The 23,378-nt window shown below is 33.0% G+C and overlaps 1 protein-coding gene across 1 annotated transcript in view; it reads right to left on the minus strand.

Annotated features, from left to right (window-relative positions):
• LOC115874438 (tyrosine-protein phosphatase non-receptor type 13-like) overlaps positions 1 to 8,984 on the minus strand; it is a 41,289-nt gene extending 32,305 nt beyond the window's left edge. The window contains exons 1-2 of the mRNA XM_030889603.1: positions 8,865 to 8,984; positions 7,339 to 7,514 (exon numbers count right to left, since the gene is read on the minus strand). Of these exons, the coding sequence (XP_030745463.1) occupies positions 7,339 to 7,513 (175 nt within the window). The 5' untranslated portion in view covers position 7,514; positions 8,865 to 8,984. The remainder of the gene's footprint in view (positions 1 to 7,338; positions 7,515 to 8,864) is intronic.
• Between the last annotated feature and the right edge of the window lie 14,394 nt (positions 8,985 to 23,378).

Here is a 23,378-nt window from a genome sequence, read left to right on the forward strand (position 1 = left end):
CCTGTATATACAGGGTGCTTCATTTTACTTGACTAAACTCGACCTGAAAATTTAATTTTCTACTAGGAAAACCACATATTGAAACTAAAAATACTACAGTACTATAACATCAGCGAATCTTAGATGGTTAAGAGTTAAGATATTCTCCATCTATTTTTATTCTTTTGTTGGTCCAGTCCATAGACAAACTAACAAAAGCAAGACGCGTCAACGCTGTACTGCAAAACGGTAACAAGTTTGATAAGAGTTTATTACCGCGCTTGCGTCAACTGGCCTTTTAGACGAGGACGGTTTACTTATGGATTGTGTATTTTGTAGTAGCCTTTTAGACAAGGATGTTTAATTAAAAAGCGTTTATTAAAATCAAATAATTTATTTCCATCGGTAAAATAAACAATAATTTCTGGACATAACAGATATAAAAACAAAAGTTAAATAAACGAAAACGTATTCCTCCTATTAAAATAACAAAAAAGATGATAAAAAAACAACAGTTATGATAAACGAAATAAAAGCATTATTCTTCAAAAGGTACAAAAAAATAATTATGTATATTATAATATTAATAATAGGAACAACAAGAAACATCTTAAAAATATACAACTTTTTCAAATATAAAACAAAAACATAAACTTCACATTTTCACAAGAATTTGCAAAAATATTAACATTTCGAGTCTATTATAAAATATAAAGCACGAAAATTCAAATCATAAAAAGATTAAAAAGATAGAGATTCTTATAACTTACAGTCAATTTGTAGGACCTTCGTTTTGTCTACGTTAGCGATGTAATCACAATAATATGTATAATCACAGTAATTATTATGTTCTTCATAAATGTAAAATGTATTAAATTATTTGTTTTCGTTTTGTACGCTAATAAAATAATAGTAATAACCAAACAAAATGCAAAATCAGGAATTCAACAGTTCGTTCAAGGATGGTTCAAGGCAAAAACGTTTTTCGTTTTATTTAGGTTAGGTTTGACAAGTGCGACTGCGCGATGATTTCTGACTCAACTGGCCAGCGCAAAAACAATAATTCGACTTCCTCAATCCTTTGAAAAGTCTTGCTTTTGTTAGTTTGTCTATGGTCCAGTCCAGTTATCGCGATATGGTTTTTTGTTACGCAAATTTAATAAGTAGAATATGAAAATGGAAATATGATTTAACTTTCTCGTTCTGTATTATCATGTTTGTACGTTTTGCGTTAAAGCATATCGCGCACTTATGCGAAGCGCGGCGCGGCGCAGCGCGGCGAATTTTTGATGGGTCCGCTAACTTATGCACGGTTTTGCGTACGCGGTTGGTATTTAAAGTTGTTTTGAGCTGACCGTTTTAATTTTAGTGTTATCTCTATGACGGTTTGATAAAGGTGTGTTAAAATTTCATTATGTGCTCAAGTTCTAGCAGCAGTTCAGAGGGAGATTTTCTTACTTTATGTACAATAGCTGAGGAAGAAGAAATGCGTGAGAACAAAAAAGAAAATCTTGGATTCATAATATAAATATAAAAAGAAATACGTACGGAGGAATTCCATCACCTTCACTCAGATCTTCTGGAAGACGAAAAGAAAATTTTAATAAATCATAATATAACTTGATAATATGGCAGCATAAGTTGTAGATTAAATTTCGTTGGAATTTGACTTTCGAAAAATCGGTTTGCCAAAAATAAGCTTTTTACGTCAAGCAGTTTAAGCAGAATCGTGGTTAAGAAATTACCCAACTTTTGGAACACCCTGTATGTTTTAAAAAAATTCATAATATGTAAAAAAAACAAATAAATTATGCTTGTCCAAGCGTTTTCCCGAAAGACTAACCGTTTTTAAATAACAAATATTGTAATATTTGAGGGGCGTTTTCACACTCTTGGAATTTGAGATTCGAGAAACCCCTCCTTATCGAACCTCTACACCCCACAGTCAATCCGTTTGCCAAAAATCAGCTTTAAACGTCAAGCAGTTTTAAGCAGAATCGTGATTACTCTATGGTCATATTTTATGAAACACCCTGTATACATTTATAAAAAATCTTAAAATATGTAAAACAACAAAATAAAATATACGTGTGTAAGCGTTTTTCGGAAACTTGACCGTTTTTAAATAAAAAATATTGTAATATTTGAGGGGGTGGTTTCACCCTCTTGGAACTGGCATTTCGAAAATCCCTTCTTATCGAACCTCTACACCCTAGAATCAACCTGTATGCCAAAATTGAGCTTCTTACGTTGAGTGGTTTGAGCAGGATCGTGATTAATCAGTATGTCAGTCACTTAAGGATTTTATATATTAGTATAGATAGATAACTAATAGTTTTAGGTATATAAAACTATATACAAAAAATTATAAATTTTACTCAGAATCTCTGCGTAAAATATGTGCTCTCTACATTTAAAAGAAATATTAAATTGGGCATCTCTTAAACTTCTCTAAAATTTGTTCTTTGTAGTCTTTTGTTGTAATTGTTAAAATAAATGAGATAATGAACAAAAGAACTTTGAGTCTATCCTTCACTCACCCTGTACAACAAATTCGTACTACGTTTATGTACCGCTACCCACTCCATAAACTTGGGAAATAATTAAAATTTCATACCTTTTATTCCGCATTTTTCTTCAATTTCTTCCCAAATATTGTCCCTTCTCAATTGATTATGATAATTGGGATCTCCAATATCATATATCTCTTTATAACTTTGTATAATTAAAATGAACGTTTCATCATCCATGATAAAACAATAATTAAATTACAAGTACTAAACAAACTCAAACGAAACAAAACGGCTCTTGATTAAACGTAACCTAAATGCCAATTAGTAATACATTAATCGTAGAATCCTTCATCCGAAGACACCCGAAATAGATTTCGAAAATGACCGAAAACAGAGATAGTTTCCGCAGACCACCGCGCACTAGGGCACGCGAAGCGCGCCGAAGAGAATTTCCTCGCTTTGGATTCCAGGTCTGCAACGAACGGCGCTTCGGCGCGCGGTGCAAGCGGTTGCTTCGCTTGAGTCAGCGGACGTGCATTATATAACACAAATTTAATCCGTTGCACGGTTTTTCGCCGCGCTTCGCCGCGCCGCGCTGCGCATAAGTGCGCGATATGCTGTGAACAATACGCATTGTAATTTTCATTTAAATGGAAATCGATAACAGAAGGGAGCCAGCACAGTCCAAAGGCCTATTTTCTTTATTACAAATTAAGGCCGGGTACACACAGTCTGCGCAAAATGACGCTCTCAATTTATTTCACAACGGTTACTAAAATTGAAATTAATATTTAACTAATATTAATAATTAATACTATTAATTATAAACACGTCTACAATAAATGTATGGGTACATATAGAAAAAATGTATAAAGATAAAATAAAAAATCGGTAAAAAACTTTTAAGTTAAACGGTTTTATCTTATGTGCACTGAAAACTAGAAAATAATAATAACAATTAGGCAGAATAGCTAAACAACTAGGCAGAATAGCTTTTAGGCATATTAGACTAAAATAAAAACGTGGGGCCCATTAACTATTGCTGTAATACTTTCTTCTATACTAAGTGTGGATTGCATCGACTTACTATAATCGTAACTGGAGATTTTGACAATCAATCAGGTGAAGCCATGGCGGCGTCACCAGCGAACGCCGAGCTCATGATCTACCAAAGTATAAAGATATGCTTTGCCATAGGTAGGATTTCAGAGGGGCCCCACGTTTTTATTTTAGTCTACTATACTAAAATATTCTGCACCTAATTACTAAGATATTTCTGAACTAGAAGTTCAAAATACCTAATTGTTATTATTATTTTCTAGTTTATACACATAAAAGATAAAAACCGTTTATTTCTAATAAAGTTTTTAACGGAAATGCCAACCAATATTCCTCATTCTATTTAATTCATTTAGTGCATCATTATTACATGGTTTTTTTTTACCTGATAATTTATTACAATCTAATTCCTCAATACATAGCCCTTCCAGAGACTTGACTCGACTTAGAGCCACGTATGCTTGCCCTTCCTCAAACAATTTTGAGCCCAAATACACTACTGCATGGTCGACTGTGCTGCCCTGCATTTTATGGACGGTGGATGCCCATGACAAAATTAAGGGTAACATCCTTCTTTCAGCCGTACCATAATTGAATTTTGCTGGAAACTGTATGGCTTTCAGATTGTATAACGTGTATGCCGTCTCTGCCAAAGTCAATCCAAACTGATGGTACATCTGTTTCGTACATTTGGGTTCGACGGAACTGAGGCCAAACAATTTCTGTAATGTGGCCTATAGCACCATTTACCAATCCTTTTGTAACGTCAATGTTGGACCGCAACATTTTCACAAATTCATCACCTATTTTTTTTTTATCTGTCCTTCTAACGTCACACAATCTTGGACACAACTGTTCTGGACACGACTACTCATGCCCTCACCTAATACGCCATTTTGTAACGACGTCCATCTTGGATTTTAAATTTTGTCATAATCACAGTATTCTACTAGTGTAGCCCTTTCATTTGATACCCATATTGAGGGGGTTGTGGAAAAATATGAAATCCGCCATTTTGTACCGGCGGCCATCTTAGATTTACAATGTTATTGTCATCGGAACTAAAGGTGTGTACCAAATTTCAGATCAATCTGACAACAGGAAGGTACTTAAATTTCAATTTCTAATTTTGACCCAAATAAACAAACAAATAAATAAATACCGTATGGGTCGAGCTAAATAAAACCGTTTAAAAACGAGACTCGGTATGTTAGTATTTGACAAATTAGGATTGATTGACGTATTAAATTGTTTTCGGCCACTTCCTGTTTCTCCGTCATTTCGGTCGTCACAACTTTTGATTTTTAAATGGCATCCCCGGTATATTTTTACTTTATTCGATAGAAAATGACACTCATGAGTGGAATGACATATCATATGTCAACTTTTGACACTTTCGTATATGGTTTATTTGAAATTGTAACATGCGGTTCATAACGACAATTTGACACGAAATACCAATAAATAAATAAATAAATAAATAAATAAATAAATGCCTTTATTGTCAAAAAATTTTTCAATTTGTGGACAAAGGTAAACTAACAAACAAAGTAAAAAATAACAAGGTACACAAACAAACAAACAAAAGATAATACAAAACATTATACAAATAATATTGTCAGTCTTATTGTTAAAATAAACATATATAAATGTTTACAATGTCAAAGAACAAAAAAAAAATTAAAATAATATTCAAAAATATTTAGCCAGTTTATAGCAAAATATCAATGACCTCTAAATAAATTAATTTCGATGTCATTAGTAAATATAGCAATAGCAAACATTAGACCAGTGTTTTCAAGATCAAATTCGATTTTCAATTCAAATATAATTCATTTACGGCGTAGAAAGCCTTGTCTAGTAAATAAGAGTTCAATGCTTTGCGAAATGAAAAAAATGATGTTATGGATTTGATTTCAAATGGCAGGTGATTGTGCATTTTTTTCGAGTTGTATAATATTGAACTTTTAACTAACTCTGAGCGTGGGGTAGGTAGATAAAGATCTTGCTCCGCGTTCCTGAGTGGATAAGTGTGTGGTACAAAATTATTCGTAAAAAAATGCTTCTTCATTACATATTATTTACATAAATAACTACAAAAATACAACTTGGATTTACAGATATACAGTATTTTGTATAACCCTGTTAATTTTTGAATATATTTATGAAGTGTGCGCCATAATATTGTGCTCTATATTTTACAAAAAAGGTTACTTAAAACAATTATCTCTAGAATAGTTAAAATCTGTAGTACAAACTTCATATGGAGTTTATTCGTTCATATCACACTGGAGCGCCCTGTATATCATACCGCAATAAATTACCGTACATCTTAAACGTTTTTAGTGGCTTAGTCAAATATTCTTCATAGCCATCCTATATATTATTAACTACTTAATATATATAACTTTGCAAATTTATACTACTTATTACTTCCGCGTGATAACCAGATAAGATTTATTTCTGAAAAGAAAACTTGAGTTAGACGAAAAACCACTCCCGGAGCTTGGATTTTTCGCGCCACTCTCTGAAAATTAATTTTCCTCGAGAAGAATTTCCATATGAAAATTCCACAGTTTTCACAAAGTGACGCCTCACATAGCCTCTACGTTGATTTTAGCAGGAATTTCGCAGCGCATCCTGTGTCAGAATAATTGTTTTTTTTTTCGTCGGGTCGTCTGAAATTCTGGTTTCTCATGGAAAATCAGGATTCTCAGTATTTGGGCATGTCTAGAGAAAAATAAGTTATCGATGATGTTTATTAAAATCAAAGAAGCGACATTTATACATTACCAACCTTTTTAGATGCCCAAGTAATATCTTAATTTATTTTATATTATATTGGATTAAAAAATAGTTTTTTTTAATATGAAAATAAATAAAAGAAGGTAATATATAATAATGAAAATATAATTTTATTCACTTCTCTCCAGTGGAGGCTGCTGCTGTGGTGTATAATAAATATAAAAAAATATACAAAGAGACAGCGAGGGTACAAAAAAACCTATTATGCTTTCCCTTCTACCCATATTCCAGGCGCTTGGTAACCTAATTTTAAGTTTTTTCTACCCCATTTTATTTGCTACCTACTTATTTGAGTAGGTAGTGTCTTAGAAAAAGCTTTTTCATACATTTTCTTTACTAAGTTAATACATTTATATTTTAAATCAAAAGATTAAAGATGCGTCAATTTGACTAACTTTTTCCGTAGCAACTGTTAAAATTGTCTTATATCTATCAAAAATAGTATATAAATAATAGTACTTTAACCGCAAAGGTAGATTAAATGATACTTTAACAGCGAAGATAGGTTAAAAACTTTATTTCTTCTCGCACGTTTTTCAATTGCTTCCATTTTTGAAAATTTTTTTATTCTTTTTCATAAATTATTCGGGATTTTAATGGAAGTAGTTTGGATATGGCGTTTATCGCCTCAACCTGAATATCTGTTGGGAATTTACTTATTTCGTTTTGAGCCATTTCTGGCTCCAATTCAATCAGCAATCGACACGAAAGAGAATTAAAAAATATTGACTCAAAAATGACAACTAAAGAGACACAGCTTTATTTATTTGTGAAATTACATAGAAACCAACGCCAACCCAGCACAATATTTTTTCTACTTGTAATAAATTCCTTGAAATAATAATTTCGGAATATTTTTTAAAACGTCACTCGCTATGGAAAAAAGTATTGTTTTATACAGGTCTCCCGAAATTCTCCCGAGAATCTTTTCGGTCTACGATAAAATACCATTTTATCGTCTTGTATAAAAAATAACTATTACCTGATAAGAATAAGTCCTGCAATGCCTGCACGCTCTGGCACAGTATGGCCCATGCTTCTACCTCGTGCAGTCCGGAGGGTCTGGTGGCCAGCAAATCTGCCAGACTTGCACCCTTGTGCAAATAGTCCGTCGAACTGCTCGCACTGCTGGAGGAAACCGTTCTTGATCTGGACATTCTGCAACAAAAGATTAAAAAGTTAATATTAATATACAGTGTTATGTTATGTTTTTGAAAACAGGAAATCACATGAAAACTTTGAACAGTCCAAATATTGGCTCTCCCGTTGAATATACAGCGTTATTCCTTTATTACTGTTTTGTTTCAAATTAAAAATATCGGTAATCACAAAAGAATTTCCGATGCACGTGATCAACTTTGAGTGGCTGCCAGATTGTGACAAGTTTAAAATGATTTTTTTAGTTTTTAGGGTTCCGTACCGAAAGGGTAAAAACGGGACAAAGGTCTATCTTATGAACCGTTATAGCTGGACAGTTGAAATGTTTACAGATAATGTATCTATGTTGCCGCTATGCTATGAGAACAAATACTAAAAACAGAATTAAATAAATGTTTATAAATAAAAAAGTACTTTCACTAAACATTATTTTTTAAGTAAGAATTTTACATAGCATCTTTCAAGTCCTCGGTGGCCGCGTGGTTAAAGCGTTAGGACTTTACGCTGCTATGACGTTGGAGCCGTAGTAAGGCAGGTTCGAATCCTAGCCAAGGCGACTTTTTTTAATTGTTTTTTTTTTAATTTTTACATATTCATTTTTACTTTTTACATATTTATTATTGATTAATACAATTTTTAGTAATGTGTTTCTTCATTTTTTTTAAATTACTTATACGCGCATTCAAAATTTCAGCTAAATCGGAAAAAAAGTTTATAATAATATAGTGTATAATGTTGTATAGTTAATGAATGGTACGGAACCCTCCGTGCGCGAGTCCGACTCGCACTTGACCAATTTTTAAAAATGTATTTTGATAAAAGTTTCGGCGTCTTTAATGACGTGACGCCTACATTTCTCAATAGACGTTTTATAATAGAATTATTATTACTTTCATACACGTTCGAGCTGAAATTTAATTAAAATTTAATACTATTTTAATTTCTGAGGGGAATAACGTTCCATTTTGCATATTTCCAGTTTTGTGTGCAGCTTTAATTCAAACGCTGCGTTATTTTACAGACAATTGGACTTGATACGATGAGATTGCACTGAAATCCTGTTAGGAATAACACCATTTAAACAATATGAAATGTTCGTTTCCGAAATTATTAATAATAGATGCATGTAGCATTGTATTAATTTTGATGTGGTATCCCTTTACATTAAGGCTGTATTCCGTTGCAAAACCAGGCGAACCAGACCGGTAAAACTACGGTAAAGAGCGGTTCCTGAAAAGCATCGGTTTGATACGGAACGGTTTGGTAAAATACAGAAAATGTCAAATGTTGACGTTTTCTAAATTTCAATACATTTATTATAAAATTTATCTTTTATGCATTTTAATGTACCTATTCTCTGCTTTTACGTTTACTTCTTCTTTTCAATGGAGTTTAATATTGAAAAGTACTTTATTAATGAACTGTTAAACTCGTTAGACAGCTCATGTGAAGATTTCAGATTCATTTCTGCAGGTCCAATATTAAAATAGATCAATAATAAATAAACAAATATAATCAATATTTATCTTTTTATAGCTTACAAAACATTCACGATTACTTATTTTCTTGTTTCTCATGTTTTCTTTAAATGTTCCTGACTTTAAGAAACAATATGGCTGCATGATAAATTTAAATGGTTCTAAAATTCATTCTATTTAGTTAATGAAGTTTATTTACCTCTACTACCTACCTCCATTGCTTTTGGATATAAATATAAAATATTATTACAAATTTTAGAAATTAAATGAGAATTTCACTCGAACTTATAATATTTGCTTGATTTCTGTTTCTGTCACATAAATGACATTGATTGACAAACAAAACCAGAAAAGCCAGCCTTCTCGAGCTGCTCTGGTTAGTTTGGTGGCAACTATGATAGATATTTTTCAGGAACCGTGTTCCGTTATAAGAAAACTTTCAGGAAACCGATAGGAACGTAACATAAAAACATAACCAAGGTAAGCAACGAAATACACCTTACTCAACATGTTTAATTTATGTCAATGATGACAGGTATTGATCATTTCGATTCCAAATATCTCGAGAACCATTACTCGTAGCGCTTTTTACAAAGAGATCTTTTTTATGTAAAAAACGGTCGTAAATGTATATTTTTTACTTAGTAGTTTTATACAGGTACGGACGAAAAGTTATTACCCTTCAAAACAGTTAAAGCATATGTAGGTGGCGCCCCCTACAAATAGGAATCATATTGACATCAAAATCAAATTTATCATGTCAATAAACTCCCAGACACCAATTTTCATCCAAATATATTCCAATAATTCCAATCCATATACAGGGTGTTTCAAAACAAATGCGAAAAACTTTAGGGGGTGATTCCTTGTTCAAAATAAAGGGTAGTTTGCTTTATAAACGTTGGGTCAAAAGTCAACCATTAGGGAGATATCGCGGCACAAAGATGGCGGAAAAATAATGTTTTTATTTTTTATCTTGAAAACAAAAAAAGATAGACTAATGAAATTTTATGGAAGCATTACTGTTATGAAAACACACTTTCAGGTAATTTTTTTACTTTTTTAAGATGAGTGGAAGGGGTTGAAATAAACTACCCCTATCATTCTTGTTAACCAAATTTAAAGAAAAAACTTATCAAACACATGCAAATGCTTTAATTTGGATAGTTTAGTTTGTTTAGAAACTTTTTTATCTCTTGTGTTTTTTTGATAAAACTCACCGATTAGAAATTAAAAAATAAAATGTAAAGCATTACATGTCAGGACAAAAAACATTTTTAGATTAAGAATCTAGTGATAATATCGATAATAATAATCATCTAGATAATAACGTATTGCAGTAGAGTAATGTCAAATAAAATAATATTAGGAACATCCTAAAAAGTAACAGGGGCCGACTAGATTTTTTCCTAAAAAAATTACAGCAGCCCACTAGATTCTTTATCAGAAAATGTTTTTTGTCCTGACATGTAATGCTTTACATTTTATTTTTTAATTTCAAATCGGTGAGTTTTATCAAAAAAAATACAAGAGATAAAAAAGTTTTTAAACAAACTAAACTATCCAAATTAATTTTTTTGCATGTATTTGATAAGATTTTTCTTTAAATTTCGTTAACAAGAATGATAGGGGTAGTTTATTTCAACCCCTTCCACTCATTTTAAAAAAGTGAAAAAATGACCAGAAAGTGTGTTTTCATAACAGTAATGCTTCCATAAAATTTTATTAGTCTATCTCTTTTCGTTTTCAAGATAAAAAATAAAAATATTATTTTTCCGCCATCTTTGTACCGCGATATCTCCCTAATGGTTGACTTTTGACCCAACGTTTATGAAGCAAACTACCCTTTATTTTGAACAAGGAATCACCCCCTGAAGTTTTTCGCATTTGTTTTGAAACACCCTGTATATAATACAAATTCCGGCTGTATTTTTTTAATCCATACTTTATTCTCATTTAATTTCAAAGATTTTGAAAAAAAAATTGAATTACGTACGTATTCATCTGTTATAAATTTTCTCTAATGTGATATTTTTACAACCAGCATAAATGGGAATTCCATTTAATCAAGAGATTGCAGCTTTAGAAAATATTACATTTGCTAAACAATAGTAATTTGCATCTGGACATTCCACAATCACGGAATTCTTGTGTATTTTGGTTAAAATGTTGCTCTTTACAGTTTACATGGTTTGGTAGATTACACAATTTAACTGGGTTAAATAAATAATATTACTTTTTTCTATAGCAAATATTAAAATTGCCTTATATCTATCAAAAATAGTAGATTAAATGATACTCTAACAGCGAGGATAGGTTAAAAACTTTATTTCTTCTCGCACGTTTTTTAATTGTTTCCATTTTTTAAATTTTTTGTATTCCTTTTCATAAGTTATTCGGGATTTAAATGGACGTAGTTTGGATATGGCTTTTGTCGCCTCAGCCCGAATATCTGTTGGTAATTTATTTATTTCGTTTTGAGCCATTTCTGGCTCCAATTCAATCAGCAATCGACACGAAAGAGAATTAAAAATATTGACTCAAAACTGACAACTAAAGAGACAGCTTTATTTATTTGTCAAATTACATAGAAACCAACTCCAACCCAGCGCAATATTTTTTCTACTCGTAATAAATTCCTTGAAATAATAATTTTTGAATATTTTTTAAAACGTAACTCGCTATGGAAAAAAAATATTGTTTTATACACTTCTTTCGTCTTGTATAAAAAATAACTATTTATTTACAGGATTAAAATAAATTTTATTTGGAAAAAATAATATTTTTTTAATATAGTCTATAGGTAGAGCATCATCAACAGGTTGTTTTGTCATGTTCCATGTAATCAATCACACTGTGTGCCCTAGGGCAGAAATGAATCTAGCGCGTACCCACAGCACACATGTATCGTTTATCCCGATCCATCGACGCTAACAAATTCCAGGCCCATAAACCATATCCCTGCCGTCTGAATGGGATTAATTACTATCTCATTACGGCCCCCAGATATACGTCAAAACTGTCGAGCTGATTGGCAACGAAAGGGTATATTGTATTCAGGGAAAATATGGCGCATTACGGCATTATCTATTTTTAGAAATTAATCTAACGTTTATTTTTATAATTTAACTAGCATGTACCAGCGACTTCGTTCGCGTCGAATTAATCATTTGTAATGGTGATGATAAAGCAAAGCAAGAATTTCCATTAACATACAAACTGGATAAAATTTTCTCACATTTATGTCAGCATGAGAAAAAACAATATGGCGACATTATTATATACCTTCGTAATATTTGAGGGGTAGTTTCATCTCGTTGGAATTTGACTTTCGAAAAAACCGTTTGCCAAAAATGAGCTTTTTACGTCAATCAGTTTAAGCAGAATCGTGGTTAAGAAATTACCAAACTTTTTGGAACACCCTGTATGGTTTTTTAAAGAATTTCAAAATATGTAAAAAAACCAAATAAATTATGCTTGTCCAAGCGTTTTCCCGAAAGACTAACCGTTTTTTAAATAACAAATATTGTAATATTTGAGGGGCGTTTTCACCATCTTGGAATTTGAGATTCGAGAAACCCCTCCTTATCGAACCTCTACACCCCACAGTCTATCCGTTTGCTAAAAATCAGCTTTAAACGTCAAGTAGTTTAAGCAGAATCGTGATTACTCAATGGTCATATTTTATCAAAAACACCCTGTAGAAATTTATAAAAAAAACTTAAAATACGTAAAACAACAAAATAAAATATACGCGTTTAAGAGTTTTTCCGAAAAACGTTTTTTTCGAAAAAAAAAGGGTTTTAAATAAAAAATATTTTAATATTTGAGGGATAGTTTCACCCCCTTAGAATTCGAGTTTCGAAAAATCCCTTCTTATCGAACCTCTACACCCTAAAGTCAATCTGTTTTCCAAAAATCAGCTTTTTACATCAAGCGCTTTAAGCAGGATCGTGATTAATCAATGACCAGATTTTTCGAAACACCCTGTATACATTTTTAAAAATCTTAAAATATGTAAAAAAACAAAATAAAATATACGTGTTTAAGCGTTTTTTCGGAAACTTGACCGTTTTTTAAATAAAAAATATTGTTATATTTGAGGGGTGGTTTCATCCTCTTGGAACTGGAATTTCGAAAAATCCCTTCTTATCGAACCTCTACACCCTAGAATCAACCTGTTTGCCAAAATTGAGCTTCTTACGTTGAGTGGTTTGAGCAGGATCCTGATTAATCAGTATGTCAGTCACTTAAGGATTTTATATATTAGTACAGATTTGTATTTTAGTTGGTTTGTCTAGAGAATCTATGGCAATCAAGCTTCAAATAAAAAATCACTGATTATTCTTTTTTAATTATATTTAAGGAAAGTTGAAAAGATTTATTGACATGGTAGAAAATGCAATTACTTAGAGACCAATAAAAGATCAAGGCTGGGTGGCAGAATTAATTGTTCTGCTGGAAAATCTTATTTTTCTCTTGTTTCCAAAATTGATTTCCTAAAAGGCGAACACGAAGACAGTGGCGTGGTGTTATTAAATTACTACAAATTATGTGACCACCAGTAAGTCTATGTCAATTGAACTTAGTATGTCCAGTAAGAAAATAACAATGATTTAGACGTATATTACTTTGGCAACGTGATTGACAATACAAAAATGTCATTGGCATAAAAGTGAAACACTTTTACGTCTAAGTACGGAAATTTGACGGAAATATATTATTAAACTGACATAAAGTGGCAAATTCAACGAGCGTAACCATAGTTTCTCGATATAGAATTACTTACAAGGTATTACTTTTAAATATTTTTATATAATTTAGAACGTTTGAAATTGTTTAAAAATTATCTATTGGGGGTAAAATTGACTTTTTGTCAATTTCCTCCGCCTGTCAAACGTACAGCCTCGCCATAAAAAGTGTAATTTTTACTCCTAATAAAACAATATATTCTTTATATTATTTGTTTTATCCCGAGTCTCCGCCTATGGTTTTTAGATCGTTCCAAACGCTTCCAGATATATAGGTTAAAAACCGTGAAGAGTTATCGGCAGTTGTTCATTGAGTGGCTCTCAAGTTTCCGATCTTGAATCTATGCCAGGAATCTGGAAAAATTAGTCGGTGGTAAAAAATTCGACATTTGTGGATAAATTTTCACTATTTTTCTCCATAATCTCTTCCGGAAACACGCTACTAAACTGAAAAATTGTTCAAGCTGTTAGTTTTTTGAGAATTTTTGTCCCAAACCTTAATAATATTAGGGCTTTGGTTTTATTAAAAAATGTATTTTGAACCCATTGATTTTGAGCAATTTTCGATGATGGTTAAAACTTTGCCTACATCAAGAACCGAAAACGCAAGGCTACAATGGGCTAAATTTTCGTTTTCTATGCCTTCTAATTAGCCAATAATAGTATAGTTTTATCAAAATAGGTGACATAGACCAAAATCGCAAAATTTTCATGACTGAACAAAGTCGAAAAAGTGGCAATTTTTTTTCACACATTTTTTATAGGAAATTTATTTTATATTTAGAACAATTATTTATCTTTGAAGGCTTAGTCATCTAGGTTTTGTGATAAAATTAATTTTTTGAACACTTGTTTTTGTATTCTTGTTTTTCAAATAATTCCAAAATAACCGAAATATTTTACTTTGAAAATTAAAAAAAAAATTTCGCTAACATTTTGAAAACCGCTGGATCTTTTCTGGATTTTCTTTCATGTAAATTTAATTTGCTATCTATGTTGCCATATTATGAAGATATAATGTTTTTTTTAACTAAAAATTAAAAAAAATTCCAATTTTTCTTCAAAAAATTCCAAAATTTCAATTTTTTTCGCGAAAAAAACCTCATAGACGTGTTTTTGGGCTCGAGATATACCACCCCTTAAAATATTTGCACTTATTGAAGACTCACCCTGTATAATGATTAGCTTATGTGTTTTTGTTTTGTAACTACCTGGATGTTACGTATCTTTGTTTTCGAACAAGGTTTTTTTATTTTAGATTTGGCTATCTTTTACCCGATTTCCAGGGTCTTAAAAAATTAGTAAACCATGTCATCAATTTTTTACAGCCGTAGACCGTCTTTTACCACTTAAAAAATAAAATATATCTACTTGACAAAAAAAAGACAAATTTTTTGGTCCTTTCTCCCTAGAGAGCCCTTAATAAAAAAAGGAATTTATTTAGTTCCCTATCTAGGGGAGGAAGTTTGAAGTAGCCTGTAAGTTCTTTTTTCCTGAAACAATACCCTTCGAGTTGTATCGTTGGCGGATGTTTCTAGGGGAGTGGGGAGTAAGGAAGGGGGTTGTCTCTAAGCCCCCCTTGACCCCCCGCCTCCTCACGTAAGCAAGATAGATGAGCTTTTGTCTTTTAAACATGGAAAGGAACTTTTGTTCCATCCTGACTGATTGTCCTCTAGGTCAGAGAAATGAATAGCGAATTTTGTCGGTGAAAAATCTAACCAAGGGCTTGATTTAGTTTGTGTCTTTTTATTTAATATAGGTAGCTGACCTTCTATTTTAAAAATTTTAAAAAATCGAAATAAAAATGAAAATTCTACACCCTGTATCTCCAAAGCTAAGCATTTTAGGACATACATTTATACGAACTTTTTTACTTACTTTTATCTGCAGAATATGCTGCCGAAGTTTCCGGAATACAGTTCGGACCACCCTGTATTCAACAAATAGGTAGTATCATAGGTAAAACATCAGCACATCATACTTTATTCCCGCTTGCCTTCAGCGACTGTGATACAACATCAGCCTTATTGGGACAGCATTATCAGCCAGAAAAAAACAAAAACTACAATACTTACGGGGTTCTTGTTCAAACATGATCCACTGGCGCCCTCTGCACATCGCCCGATGAAGGCACCGTGACGTAACACTGCAAAGGCCTGCTGGGGGCGTAGGCTGGTTCCGCCTCCTGGTCAATTCTTCTGCCTGGGAGGTAGTAGACCAGGCAGGTGACGCCGATGAGGAACAGGAAGAACACGAACACAACGTCGAACATGATGAGCGAGTTCCAAGTTAGGAGACGCATCGCATCACAACGCGCGGCGGGGAGGAGTTCTCGATGCGTAGTATGATTCACGGGGCATCACCACAAGGTTCTACAAGGAGATGGAAGATTGTGGTGGTGGTACTTGAATAAGTCGGTGTATTTTTTTTCTAATCGAGTTTACAAACTTCATAAAAACGCCTATGACTTTTTTATTTGTAAAAAATATTGTTAAAATCTTAAGACTCCATTATACTAGTCCGAAAAAGTAGCAAAATAACGTTTTATGTAAAACTAGCTAGGTATTTTTACACAAATAAACAAGAAAATTAAAAATGGTATGTTAGTATAAGACATAAATTAGGATTGATTGACGTATTCAGTTGTTTTCGGTCACTTCCTGTTCCACCGGAAATGACTACAACTTTTGATTTTTAAATGGCACCTTCGGTATTTTTTTACTTTATTCGATAGAAAATGACATTCTGAATAAAATGTCATATCATATGTCGACTTTTGACATTTTCGCATATGGTTTATTTAAAATTTTAGCATGCGGTTCATAACTACAATTTGACGCGAAATTCCGAGTGTGTAGTACCAAATTATTCCGAAAAACATGCTTTTTCCAAATATGCCAATGAGCCACTGTTGTTTCATTTGAAAAATTGAGATATGATTAAAAATACGATTTGGGCATCTTTTAACCGGCTAGGACAAGACACGAAAAATATTAGATGATCAAATCTATTTTTCCAAGGCTCCTTGATTAAAAATTAGTGTTTTTAACATAGCCATGGCACTCTAGATTGAAATTTAAAATAACATTTTTAAGCGAAAATGTCAAAAGTTGAGATGTGATATTTCGTTTTATTCAGAGTGTCATTTTCTATCGAATAAAGTAAAAAATATACCGAGGGTGCCATTTAAAAATCAAAAGTTGTAATCATTTTCGGTGAAACAGGAAGTGATCAAAAACAATTTAATACGTCAATCAATCCGAATTTATGTCATATACTAACAAACTAAATCTCGTTTTTTTATCTGAAAAAATAAAAAAGTTATAGGGGTGAGTCACTTTTGGAACACACCCGGTATATAAATAATTATTTTTAAAAAATCAAGAAATTATGTTTTTTAATACGGAACCTTGATAATAGTCTCTCGAATTTAAACCGAGGTTTCTAATTGAATTTCTTAATTAAAAAGCAAAGAAAAGCCAAAACGTCCAAATACCAATAGCCTTATTCAATTTGCAAAAGGCACACTTTGATGTCTTCGAAGGCGAATAAATTGAATCCAAGAGCTTCGTTTGCGTAAACGCCGATGGAACATGAAAAAAATGTTGGAAATTTCGTATTTTTCCTGCGGGGGAAATGATTACGGGCGTTTTAATTAGAAAATCGTCTTTTCAATAACCGAAATCCATGTTGTTCCGGCCGGAATACCAAATTGATGGCCTAAAGTTAGTTTGGGTTTAGTTAGTTCGAGATAAGTTGGCCGTCTTGGATTCGATCTGCCTGTAACCCAATTTGACCCAATAACTGGGAGAAATTTTGAATTTATTACATTCAAATGCAAGAAAAACGCAACGGAAACATTTTTGGTCAAATTTTTAAAATGTTATATGTTTTTTTTTATTTTTAGCCCTATTTCCTTTTTTTTAGTAAACTATATATAAATACATTACAACTCTAATTCGTAAACTCAGTTTCCTATAAAACTTTACTATTTGACTTACTATACAGGGTTAATCGAAAAGTTGTTTTTTACCCTGATTATTAGTGCCTCCATATTGTTTGATTTTGCCATTCTTCCTGGTTAATAGATCTATCTCTCATGTACTGGTCTACTCCATCTAACCACGTAGTTGTAGGTCTTCCTCTTTTCCTTCTGCTTTGTGGACGATATTCCATTGCCCTTTTTGGCCATCTTTCCCCTCCCATTCTTTTTACGTGCTCATACTGTGTAGCTGTCTCGATTCGATGTTGTCGGTGCTGGTTGCTGGTATATATTCGCCTTGTTCTTTGCCTGATCTCCTCATTTCTAATGTGCTCCATCCTTGATATTCGACATGCTCTTCTGAGAAAGTCCATCTCTACTGACTCGACCATCCTTCTTTCTTTTGATGTAAATTGCCAGCATTCGGCTCTACGATTGCTTTGTAAATCCTTAGCTTTGTTTGGATGGATGTTTTATTTGACCACAGGAGAGAGTTTAAAAGACCGATTATTTTCTTCCCTTGTTGAACTCTGCTATGTATATATCTTTCTTGGAGTTCACTTCTTCAGATATAATACTTCCTAAATATTTATATTCGCTACACCTTTTAATTTCATGTATGTGTAGTTCAGAATCTTCAGTTTGTTCTTCTCCTACTTTCAGGTATTCGGTTTTTGTGAGATTGATATTGAGTCCCCATCTATCGTATTCTTCCTCAAGTTTCCTGAAGATATAGTCGGCATCCTCCTCACAACCTGCAATGATAACTTGGTCGTCTACAAAAAAACAAGGTCGATAGACAGTGGTTGTCAATCTCTATTCCCATAGCTCTACTCTTCTTTCTCCAGTTTTTCAATGCCTCCTGGATATATATTTTAAATAAGGCAGGCGATAAACCTAGGGAAGTTCCTATCGTTATTTTTTAACGTTTTTTAAATTTTAATATAGAATTCTAAGCAATGATCGAAAAAAAACGGCGTCAAAGACGGCTGGGAATTGATAACCGATGACAATTTTGGCTAGGTCAAAAACTTGTCAAAAACTAACACTAATTATAGGAGAATTAAAAAAGGAATGTTTCCCGACACACAAATCTATTTCCAAAATGATATTTTTTCTCAAATTTTAATCCAATTATTTAACCAAACCAAACCATTTAAAAAGAATTCTTACTCAATATAAAAATAGATTACAAGTTACAAGAAGAGTAGGGGCCAATTAAATGAAGTCTAGAGCTTGACATCGCCAAAATTATCATCGATTGCCATTCCCCAGCCGTCTTTGACGCCGTTTTTTTTCGATCGTATAGCATAATGTGCCTGATTTGTGGAATTTACTGCAATATTTTTTAATTAATATTAACAATAATATAAAATTAATATTTGAACAATTAAATGATTTTATTAATATAATAATATTTGCAATATGTTAACTTTAATTAAAAAATAAATTAAAAATATATATTTATATAATTAGTTCGTAAAATAATATATTGCTTTGTTGTTGCTATTAATTTTCCAACATTCGACGAAATAAATTTCAATTTATTGTTATAGATATATTTCACGTTTGTACACGAGTCTGAACGTATCAACAGATATTAAATTTAATAACAATCATTTGATCGCGACTAATGAATTGTTATTTATAGCCTCTGGGTAATTAAAATTTATACGTACACGCGGGTGAATTAAATTTGGTGCCTAGCTACGTTGTTTTTTTTCTGTATATGTTGTTAGATTGTAAAAAAAAGTTAAACACCTCGACCTTATACATCCATTGTATTCCCCTTTCTTGAGTTATAACTCATCACACAGTCTCAGGGCTTCGAAGAAAGCCCGTATCTGAGACGGTTTTACAGAGGTTAGTTCTCCATCGTGCCAAAGTTTCTTATAAAAATATTTCTATTTAAAAAACATATATTATATCCGCCACGCGTTTTTGAAGCACCCTGTATATTTTGTAATAGTTTTAAAATGTGCATTTTATCCTGCAATATAACTTTTCTATTTAACTTTTCTTATAAATCTCATAACAAATGAGATAATGGACTTTACTCTATCGTTGACTCACCCTGTACAATATGATCGTAAAAAACGGCGCACGGTGGAGTATTAGCATGAAAAAGATGATCGAAATTCGAAAAAGCAAATGTGTTTAAGATTTCCCAAAAAAAGATAAATGATAAGTTAAATCATCTCTGCCATGAATGGCGTTGCTATGGGCGTGTTTAGTTGCATTCATTTGTTTCAACGAAACGTCAAAGTTGTTACTTCTCACAGATAAGAGGCTAAATTTTATGTTTAAAATTATAAATTATTGTTGTTCTTGTGCTCCTTTTACGTTTATATTATTGTTTTGGTTGAAAATTGCTCAGCAAGCTGCAGGTATGTATTCTACAAAAACATATTATTTATTTTGATATTCTCTATACTAACGATTTTTTTTGCAACTAAAAGTTAGGCGTTCAGAAAATTTGATTAAATTTGTGACATTTTTATTATACTTAGAGATTTAGTTGCGCATTTCGAAGAATTCAGCATATTGTCTATATACGTTTTACTTAGTAAACATTGGGCTTTCATACAGTAAAATAAAATACTGCGACTTTTTGCGACTATGCTGATAAAATGAGAAAAACATTCTTGGTTTCATCCACGTGATCGTCTTCCCTCTACCTTCCCCTCCTCCATCAGTCTCTCAATTGAGGTGCCACTCCTGGCAATATGGCCAAAATATCGGAGGGTTGACTGATTTAATCTGGTAACCAGACGTGTCTCAATTTTTAGTTCCTCTATAATGGAAATGTTTGTTCTATGAGCCGTCCATGGTATTCGCAGCAGCCGTCGATATACCCACATCTCCAAGGCATTTATTCTTTGCTTATCACTTTCCTTTAGTGTCCATGTTTCGGAGCCATATATAGCTATGGGGAATATGAGGGAGTTCGCAATGCGCAGTTTAGTTCTTCGTGTGATTGCTGAAGTCTTCCATTATTAGGTTGATAACTATTCAGACCACTTTCGTACAACATTTTTAAATAGATTTTTATGGAGTAAAAAAGCCAGTATCTATCCAGATCACGTAACAGATTTTTTTTCCAGCCGAAGAACTTTTAAAATATTCAAATTGCTTTTGTGCACAATACAGCCGACTATGGCTATAAATAAAACTTTAAACTCCAGTATAGTTCTTTTCTAAATGCGCTTTACCTATTACGGAACTGCATTATCTTGAAAGTCTCCGACTCTAAGCCCGAGAAAAAAACTTTAAATAATAAACCTCGAGGTTTTATAAAAATGTCTCCATTATGGTGCGACACTCTTTTTTAGAAATTATATTCTACAAGATTAAAAAAAAGGAACTGGAGTATATTTTCTTTAGAGGTAGTATACAGGATGGTGCTGAGGCTCCAAGGACAACGACAGTTGAATGAAATTTTGTGAGCATATGTGTAGGTTAATTTAGGACATTTTTTAAATATATAGAAAGTTCTACAGGGTGTCTCCAAATTTTTTGTAATGGAACACCCTATATATTAATAGATTTTCGGATTCTAGGAGAAAGATACAGATGAGTTTCATTAAGTATATGTCTAAAATGTAAGGTTTTTCACATATTTAACATTTTCCAAATAATAAGAAGAACAAGTTTTCAATTACAATAAAAATCATCACAAATATCATATCTGATCCCTCACTCGGAGGCCTTGGGCCCATTGCGATACCCCTGTATTGTTTTACCAAACCTTCCTCTCATTCTTTCTTTGCGTTAAAGCACTTCCAGCTCTTTGCAAAGTTCCCGCGATGTCGCTGATGTTGGCTTCTGCTGCTTCATCTAATCCCTCCAAAAAACCTTGCCCTAAAGTTTTAAAGCGTCGGTATTCCAGTGCCGGACAGTGGCACAGCAGGTGCTCTATGGTTTCTTCTTCCTCTTCGCATTCTCTGCAGTAGTCGTCGTCGGAAATTTTCCATCCCACGAGGTTTACCCCCGTGGGACAGTTTCCAGTGACCACACCTACAATTATGCGTACTAGGTCCTTTTTGTGCTCCAGTAGTTGTTTTGTCTTTTTACTATCTACGACTGGCCATAGTCTGCGAGCTGTAGCGCAGTCCTCACGGTGTTGCCACTTCTCTTGCTGCTTGGCTTTGATGGCAGTTCCTATAGCGTCCTTCAGTGTGTTGATCGTCACAAGTGGTGGGTCATCTGCCACGGCCTCTCCCCTGGCCCCGTCTTTGGCGAGTCTGTCTGCTTCCTGATTGCCCACCACATTGCTTTGGCCTGGCTTCTCGGCATTCCATCACAGTTTTCGATCTCACTGATTGCATGGTGATGCTTCTTAAAGCGGCCAAACTGTCAGAGTATATCACTATATCCCCTATTGGTCTATCAGCAATTTTCTCTCGTATACAACTAACCGCTTCCTTCATGGCGTAAACCTCTGCTTGAAGAACATTACAGCCATCCGATAGCCTTAAAGATCGTGGGGTGTCTAGTTCCTCTGAGAATATGCCTATACCTGTGCCCCCTGAATTTGCGGAAGCATCTGTGTAGACTGCTATCTCTTGAATGTTCATTACTCGGTTGCTTTCCCATTCCTCTCTTCTCGGGATACGAATCTTTTCTCCAAAATCATGTTTGGTGAGCTTATAGTCCGTTTTCTGGTCTAGCAGATGTGGACTCGTGTTCACCATGATTTTCCCTATCACTGGCAATATCCCCAAGTGACCGTAGTTGGTCTGGTTCCACAGATTGGATTCCCTTAATCTTAGGGTACCCTTAGCGGCCAGATCCTTCACGAGCCAGTCGATTGATTGCATGTCCAGAATTGCTTCTAGCGCAGCTTGCGCTGTGTTGTTCCTTGCTCCAGTTGTACCTAGAGCTGCTAATCGCTGTACTTTTGTGAGGCTTTTTCTTATTAGAAGTAGAATTGTTAGTAAATCTGAGAGTAAGTTTAAATCAAATTAAAATTGACCCAAAAAGTTATACAGGGTGAGACAAATGCTGACTACCGCAAGCTGCTGCTAGGATATTCTATTAATTTTATGTAATTGTGTTTTTTAAATATTGTGAATGATCGTAAACTAAAAAGTATAAAGTGTAATGAAAACCATTAATTTTTTCCACTAATTGCGAGGTTCTCAATGAAGCTTTACTCTTTCATTTTAAATGGAACACCCAGTATATTATTCCGATATTCTCTGAGAAATTCATGTCAATTTAAAATACTATTACCGTTGCCTACCCCTTAGACAAAAATTTTCCTAAATATTTTAATTTTATGAATTTGCTTCAGTATATCTATATTATTTGATAAAATATATTCTTTTAAAGAGTCTACACCCTTAATAAAAGTATATTTTTATAAATTAGGGCTTCAAACAACTATTACTATTAAAGTCAATAATTTACACATGCTCCATTATATACTAAACATCCCCAAAAATGGTGTTTAAGACCTTTATTTCCTGATAACATCTAAAAAAAAATATCTTCGGTTTTGAGCATTTATTTCGTGAAAACACCGGGGAAGTGCAGGTTTTCCAGCTGCAGACTCCACGAAACAACGATTAAATTAAAAGACCACACGTAGGAAGCTGTTTGATGGGAAATACCTTCGTAAAAGGGTTGGGAACAAAGTGAGATATTTTGT

Source organism: Sitophilus oryzae, unplaced genomic scaffold (genome assembly GCF_002938485.1).
Source record: "Sitophilus oryzae breed Bouriz unplaced genomic scaffold, Soryzae_2.0 scaffold_1018_pilon_pilon, whole genome shotgun sequence".
Lineage (NCBI taxonomy): Eukaryota > Metazoa > Arthropoda > Insecta > Coleoptera > Curculionidae > Sitophilus > Sitophilus oryzae.